This window comes from Nestor notabilis, unplaced genomic scaffold, assembly GCF_000696875.1.
Source record: "Nestor notabilis isolate BGI_N333 unplaced genomic scaffold, ASM69687v1 scaffold7591, whole genome shotgun sequence".
NCBI lineage: Eukaryota > Metazoa > Chordata > Aves > Psittaciformes > Psittacidae > Nestor > Nestor notabilis.
In genome coordinates, this window is record NW_009915177.1 from 2,113 (window position 1) to 9,495 (window position 7,383).

Here is a 7,383-nt window from a genome sequence, read left to right on the forward strand (position 1 = left end):
GCCTTGGCGCTCACGTTGCTGGCTTTGCTGGTAACCATGTCCATGGGACGATAGGCAGGATTACAGGCAAGTGGCTTTTTAACCAGTCTCTTGCCTTCCCTTAGCAGCAGCAAGTTTCCCCGAAGAGGCTCATTTCCTGTGTTGCTGTGATGCTGTTTTGAGCTTGCACATTCAGAAATGACAAGTTTCCTACCTGTGGCTGCAGTGGGGAGCACGGGCCCCCTCACAGGAGAAAATGTCTTAATTTTGAACCCTTAAGTGTGTGTCAATATGGGGGTCAATGAAAAAACCTTTCAGAGGAAAACCTGATCGTGAACCCACATTTAACTTCAAATCTACTTAAAACAAATGCAGCTCAAACTTTTACTATTCAAATCCTAAGCCTCTGAGTGATAATGGTTTTCATAATTACAGCTCAGAACTAATGGAAGTGAGAGCTATTGGGTGCTGTTTGTCCTGTGGGATGTTTGGTCAAGAAAACCCAACCCAAAACCCACCAACCCCAATCTCTCATTCTGAAAATATCTTGAAGAGAATGCTTGTGACTCCAGAGGAAAGCTGATTTCAACATGAGAGAACTTAAAGCATGGTACAAGGGATTGCATTAAGTGCTTAGATGCAACACTGGCAGTGAGGATTTCTCAGAGCCTAGCAATGAATATGTGTATTTAGTTAAGCAGAGGAAAAGAAAATAAAGATCACTTCACAGTCAAGTTTGGGAATGGCTCAGGAGCACAGGTTCAGTTGGGGGTGAGGCTCAGAGGTTAACAGAACCTCTCAAACCCATCATGGGATCTCAGATGCAGGGATTACCTGGCTGCTGCTTAAACTGGTATTAGTCTCTCCACATGTACAAGTCTGAAAATAGACAAAGCCAAAGCAGCTTTGGCTACCACTGGTCTCTGTGTGGTGCTAGACCTCTTCTGGTGTTCTTCACTGTGACCTAGCAAAACCTCATTGCTTCTGACAGGCAGGCTGAAACCGTTGCTGTAGAGCAGACTGGTGCACGCAGTTGTATTGCACCAAAAGTGGTGTGGGACTTTTCTTCCTTTGTTCCCTAAGCCAGCCCATGGTGAAGAGATCTTGGGGGACAGCATCAACAATGAGTCAGGCACTGTCTGTGTTAGCAGGGCTGCTAGCAGCAGGCTCCTGGCTGTATTCTGCATGAAATAACCCAGTTTCTTACCTGGCGTCTTGCATACTGTCTCTAACACCAGGTTTGGATCCGGCTGGCCCTATGTTTGAAGGAGTGGACCCTAGCAAACGCCTCTCCCCCGATGATGCTAACTTTGTGGATGTCCTTCACACCTACACAAGGGAAACACTAGGTGTTAGCATTGGGATCCAGATGCCTGTAGGCCATGTTGACATCTACCCCAATGGGGGAGACTTCCAGCCTGGCTGTGGTTTAAGTGATGTCTTGGGAGCAATTGCCTATGGGAGTAAGTTCTCATTACTTACTTTGCTTCTGGTCAGTGTACACTCCTCACAAATAGACTTGGGTTGATGGTGGGGGATGATCTGATTTAGAAGAGCAGAGAAAACTATTTTTTCCTTCTAAATTACCTGTACTGCTGGAGATAGTTGCTAGAAACTAGACCTGCTTTTAATTCTGAATTAGCAGGTTCTCACTCTAACACCTGATCATGAACTATGGTCATTTTATGCTGGGTCTAAAATCCTCTTTAAAGCTTTCTTCCTAGTAGAGACAAAATGAATGGTCTTCTTCAGGCATCGTCCACTAACCTCTTGAATTGCTGCCGTTTGGAAAATGTTCACGTTTGGCCATGCTCACTCATTTTGGGCTACAAAAAGGCATAGCTCACTGTATCTTACCAGCTGCTGGGGTGGCAAATGCCTAAACAAAATGTTTCCCTTGCAACTCTGCCTCTCCAGCGATCGGTGAAGTGGTTAAATGTGAGCACGAGCGGTCTGTGCACCTCTTCGTGGACTCCCTCGTGAACCAGGACAAACAAAGCTTCGCGTTCCAGTGCACCGACTCCAGCCGCTTCAAGAAGGGCATCTGCCTGAGCTGCCGGAAGAACCGCTGCAACGGCATCGGCTACAACGCCAGGAAGACACGGAACAAAAGAAACAGCAAGATGTACTTGAAAACAAGAGCTGACATGCCATTCAAAGGTGTGCTTCCTTCTTAGAAAGAGCACAGTCTCCTCTCTTAAGAGCAGACTCCAAAGTCAGTGTTGGGAAGATGTAGAAGTGGAAGAGTAGCAGCGCAGCACCAGGAGTTAGTCTTTCACTGGTACCTGTCTGCATTGCTGCCCTGTGGCGTTACAGTGATCCTTTCTCCATGTAAAATCAACACAACTGTGGCCATAAGGATGCTCAAAAGAGCTCAACTACAATATGCACATGTTATACTTGCAAGACCACCCTGGCCTTAGAGCTCCCCAGGGTGGACTTGCTGTTGTGGTGTAAATATCAACTCTGTAAAAGTAAGGGCAAGAAAAAGCAATTGATGATGTCTCAACAAAGAAAGAGTTTAGCCTTTGCCAGACAACACTGTTTCGCAAAGAGTGATGCTGAGCAGTGTTGTCTTTTAAAGTTGGTTCCATCTATGCTCTCTTTGTTTCTCTCCAGTCTACCATTATCAGATGAAAATGCATGTCTTCAGCTACCAGGGCTTGGGAGAGGCTGATCCCACTTTCTCTGTCACCCTTTATGGCACCAATGGAGACTCTGAACCTCTCTCTTTAGAAATGTAAGTAAGCTGGCCTGTGGTGTTTAGCTAAGGAGATACTGGGACTAGGCAAGGTGGCGTCATTCTATTTCCTCAGGTAACACTAGTCTTGCATCTGAGCCTAGCAACCTTGCTTCATCACCATTCAATACATTTTTCACCCAGTAATTCAATTTATTGCTGAAAAAGCACTTTGATGCTTTTTCAGTCCTCTACATATTAGCCTTCATGGCTCATTGTTGAGGTACTTTGTTTTGCTTTCCCCCCTGCCTACCATTTGGATGTACTCTGAAATCACCTAAATCTCTGGAGGCACTGTTGACCTCCTTTAGCCTCTCCCAGAAGAAACACAAGGCATGAAATTCACCTTTAAGCTATGGAAGGATGGCTGAGCCAAATACATGATGCATTATACTGAGCCAGGTATCTAAGCTTACTTTCTTTAGTGTAATCAGCGATTAACTGGTGACAGCGGAACGTGGAGCACTTGATAAGCTTCACAGGGCTCTGTTTAACTGCTTGCATGGAACGAATGAGCATCCGGCACTCTTTCATAAGGAAGAAATGTCAAGTCCCTGCTTATCTTTCAGGCTTGATCAAATTGGCCTAAACGCTACTAACACCTTCCTGGTGTATACTGAAAAGGACATGGGTGAACTTCTGAAAATAAAGCTCACATGGGAGGGAACATCTCAGTCGTGGTATGACCTATGGAAAGAGCTGAAGAGCTACTGGTATCGGCCTGCAAAGCTTTCCCAGGAGCTGCATGTCCGACGTATCCGTGTGAAATCTGGGGAGACACAGCAGAGGTAATAACTGTGTTAGATTGCATGGGATTTGACTGGAAACCTCAACTCAACGGAGAAATACTCACAATCTAGCAGGAGAAGTTAGGGACTTGAACTTGGTTGGTGTCCTGAACTGCCTTTTATAAGGCAGCTAATGCTCCCTTGTAGTGTAGGAGAGTGGGTTACTTGCCAGCATGAGGTTCCAAACTAGGCTTTAAGCAAAACCAGTCACTGCACGTCAGATCTGGGATGTTCTTTTGCCTTATTTAGATACTTTGATGCTGTCCTGCCTGCCCTTGGGGGCTAAATTAGCCTACTTCAAGATAGTTGAGATTGTACCTGAAGGTTAAAGTACTGACAGCACCTAAAATACTGAAACATAGGTGGGCATGGCTATTATATTGTGGCACAACAAGCTAGATCTAAAACTGCAACTGGTAACATGGTGACACCAGCTCCTTAAGAACCATAGTGCTCCTGAGATGTCTGTAACTGGAAAGCTACCTGAACAACCAACAAGAAGCTGCCAAGCATGTAGCACTGCACTCGGACATATCATGTTAATGTTGTTTTGAAGGTAATCCAGATCTATCAAAGAACACCAGTTGATACTGATGATTTCCCACTTTTCTCAAAGCTTTCTAAAACATCTATCATCTGTAAGGTATTTTTGCATCCTAGTTTCTACAATCTATGAAACATAGGGGTAGTAGAAGCAAGGATTCCCAAATAAAAATTAAAGTAGGAAATAAAACAACCATTCAACAGGCTAATGACGTATCAAGGTGCTCCACAGGAAGGATGTCAAATTAGATGTCAACTAGAATTAACTCCAATCTGTATTACATGTTATTTTCTAATCATGGAGACAAATGGTACCTTCTCTTGACTTCTGATTCCTCCTCTTAGGTTTGCTTTCTGTGTGGAGGATGCTCAGCTAACCAGTATAACTCCTGGTAAAGAGCTCTGGTTTGTGAAGTGCACAGAGGAATGGCAAAAAAGGTAGGAAAATATCAGCAAAGAGAAATACTGTCTGACGCATGTGGCTGTGCTGGATGAGTGGAGCCAGTTTTAGGGGTGGTTTTGTTTAGATTCCTGGAACAACTTCTTCTTTCAAAAGAAAGTTAATGAATTCTAGCCCAAGATCCCCAGCTATTAGAGTTAATTTTCATGTGTGCCTTAAACTGTCACTAACTAGGTGATATTATCACTTCTGATGATGGTTTGTCATCTTGTGCCTTTACACGCTTACTACCAAATGAGTATAACACAGTCCTTAGGCCTAAAGAGCCCATCTGCTTCCTATTATGTTAGATGCTCAAAGTGAGGTGCTACCACTTGCAATAGTGCAGAACTAATTAGGAGCATCTATTAACTGCCCTGTAAAACAGAAGAAAGGTGGGAGTGCAGGGCATTGCCACACAGATCTTTTCAGCATGGTAGAAGACCTTGAGCTGCCAAGAAATCTCTTTCATTAAAGTTTGAGCTCAACTGCATGAGCAAGACACATCTGAGGTCTTGCCCTGGTGTTACAGTAATGATTCCTTTTGCTTCATCTCCAGCTGTGATAACCTCTTCTGGTTCAAAAGAGTGCAAATTCAGTCATTGACAGAGCATCTCAGCCTTGCTTAACCTCTCTTCATACACCTAGGATCAGTCCTCAGAGCATGACTTGCAGTAAATCTGGTCATAGCAGTCTCAGCTTGATTGGTTCAGACTGCCTCTAGTCACGCTCTGAATGAATCCCTGTTCTTTTGACTAAATGATGGTCTCCTTCAGATGAAACTCAGCCTTTTGTCCTCTCTCTTAAATTCCAATTTGTAAACTTAAAGCTTTGTCACTTCTAAATCTGGAGACAAAGTGTGTGTTAGAGCTAGCGAAGCACTGTGGAAGTCGTGCTTTGCACAACCCTCTTGGGCAGCGGAGCTCAGCTCAGAAATGTGAGCTGCTACTGTTCCAGCTTTGGCAAAACCCATCAAGCTGTGCTACGTACAGTAGCAAGCAATTCTGTGAATGAAGCCTCTGTGCAAAAACTTGTTGCTCTGCCACAAGACGTGAAAGATCAAGTAAACATTCCTGCAGGTACAATAAAAGGCTGTAGGTTTGATATGCCTCTCGGTAACCCCCATAAAACAGAATTGCTGGCAGATGTGCCCTTCCTGCTTCCTCATGGAGTACAGCTTTTACACTAGGCAGATAGGACATCCAACTCGTTGTGTTTTCCAGGAAATGATCCTTCCTCCCAGGGATCACGAGCAGTTACTTGCTCTTTGCTCTCCATTCCTGCCAAGTCATTGCATGATTATAGTTCCCTACTTGGAGATTGAGTCTGCACACATCTGTTCAACCTGGATGGATCTGAACAGGCAGAGTCTAGCATCAAGACCTGTAATTTCTCTTTGCAGCCTACTTGTGTGCATAATGTCTGCTTCAGGCTCTCATTGAGCAGCTATTGGGCAAAGTGCTGCTTTGTCAAAGTAAAATACCAACTTGTACTGTCCAAACCTGTTCTTAGTGTCCCGGAGTTTCTTGGGAATTCTTTATTACTCCTCCTAAATTCTGCATTTAACTACATTTTTTTCCCCCTTTCTGATTTTCCCAGATCTGTTTCAAATGTGCTCTGAATACTTCTCTGAAGACACAGCTAGGCAACCTAGATGACCACAGAGATGGCAAGATGTTCTGGCAAAACTCTGGCTTGGTAACACTTAGAGCAACTATCTCTTCAGGATGCAGGGAACAGAATTGGTGGACTGTGGTCCAAGACCTAGAATAACTAAACTGATGTTCTCCCTTCCCCAAGAAGCCTGGTTTGTGCATTTAACCTTACCCTGACCTGTTACACACTGCATTTCCTGCCCTGCATTTCCCATTAACTAGAACTATGGATGAGATCTTCAGAGATCTAGACCTCAGCAATGATCTACTGGTCTGCCAGCCAGTGGAGCTGAGAAGATAACCAAGCTAACTGCCCATCACACTGTTGGTGACAGAGCTGTCAAAAACAGATTGGCATCTAGCATAGAAGTTAATGTGGGTCCAATAGCACTATGGGCTATGGAAAGATGAGATCAGCACAGGTCAAGTGTGTGGGGATATTCAGGGGAGGAATGGGGATAAGCACAATGCCACTTAGCTTCAATTTGTCCTTTGCTTGCCTTAAAAATAGTCTGTTCTGTACCTGGCTGATATTTAAATCTCTGTATTTTACCTTATAAGAAGATGGTACTTCGTCCTCACTGTACCTAGGGCAGAACACGGTGCAGATGGCAGATGATGATGTTGGCAGCTGCTCTTTGCTCCGGGTCAGTGTCTGCAGTCAGACTGCCCAGTCCCAAGCGCTGATCTCTTTGTAAGAGGCAAAAAGCAGCTGCCTTTCCACTGACTGTAAGGGAGGAGGAAGGTAATGAATCGTGATTGCTTCAGGAGAGCTTTGCGCCAGTCCTTTTAACTACTGAGAGTGTGTTCACCTCTGTCCAGGTGCTGCTGTGGTTAAAAGACCTTATTTTTTTTGTGGAATTATTCAACTGAGCCAAACTGACAACATCCTACCCCCACTGCCATAAATCCCGGTTGGATTCCTTGATGCCAGGTGGACTTGGCTTTGCTCTGAGCTGGACAGACTGAAGCTGTCCTGTTTGCTACAGCAGAGTGGACCTTGTCAGAGGTGGACTACATTATTATCTACTTTTTGGAAGGAGACTTAGTGTAACAACCCTTGAACTTTTGGCGTGCAGAAATGCAATCTCAAAGAGTGGTGTTGCCAGATGGTGCACTGAGTTCTGAAGACTTAACAAGTCCTTCTGAGGCCTGCAATTCTCCAAGATTTTGTAGAGCTTCAATCCAACCAAAGCAAGCACATTGGAGATGTTTCATTTTCTTTTTTTTTCTTTTTTT

At 44.4% G+C, this 7,383-nt stretch overlaps 1 protein-coding gene across 1 annotated transcript in view; it reads left to right on the top strand.

The window, feature by feature from the left end:
- Positions 1–6,110, top strand: part of LIPG (lipase, endothelial) — a gene marked incomplete at its 5' end in the record, with an annotated part of 8,219 nt that extends 2,109 nt beyond the window's left edge. Inside the window, 7 exons of the mRNA XM_010024000.1 lie at positions 1–66; positions 1,218–1,442; positions 1,897–2,139; positions 2,599–2,719; positions 3,289–3,507; positions 4,396–4,488; positions 6,089–6,110. The exon at positions 1–66 is cut by the window's left edge and continues 31 nt beyond it. Of these exons, the coding sequence (XP_010022302.1) occupies positions 1–66; positions 1,218–1,442; positions 1,897–2,139; positions 2,599–2,719; positions 3,289–3,507; positions 4,396–4,488; positions 6,089–6,110 (989 nt within the window). The remainder of the gene's footprint in view (positions 67–1,217; positions 1,443–1,896; positions 2,140–2,598; positions 2,720–3,288; positions 3,508–4,395; positions 4,489–6,088) is intronic.
- Positions 6,111–7,383: the final 1,273 nt, after the last annotated feature.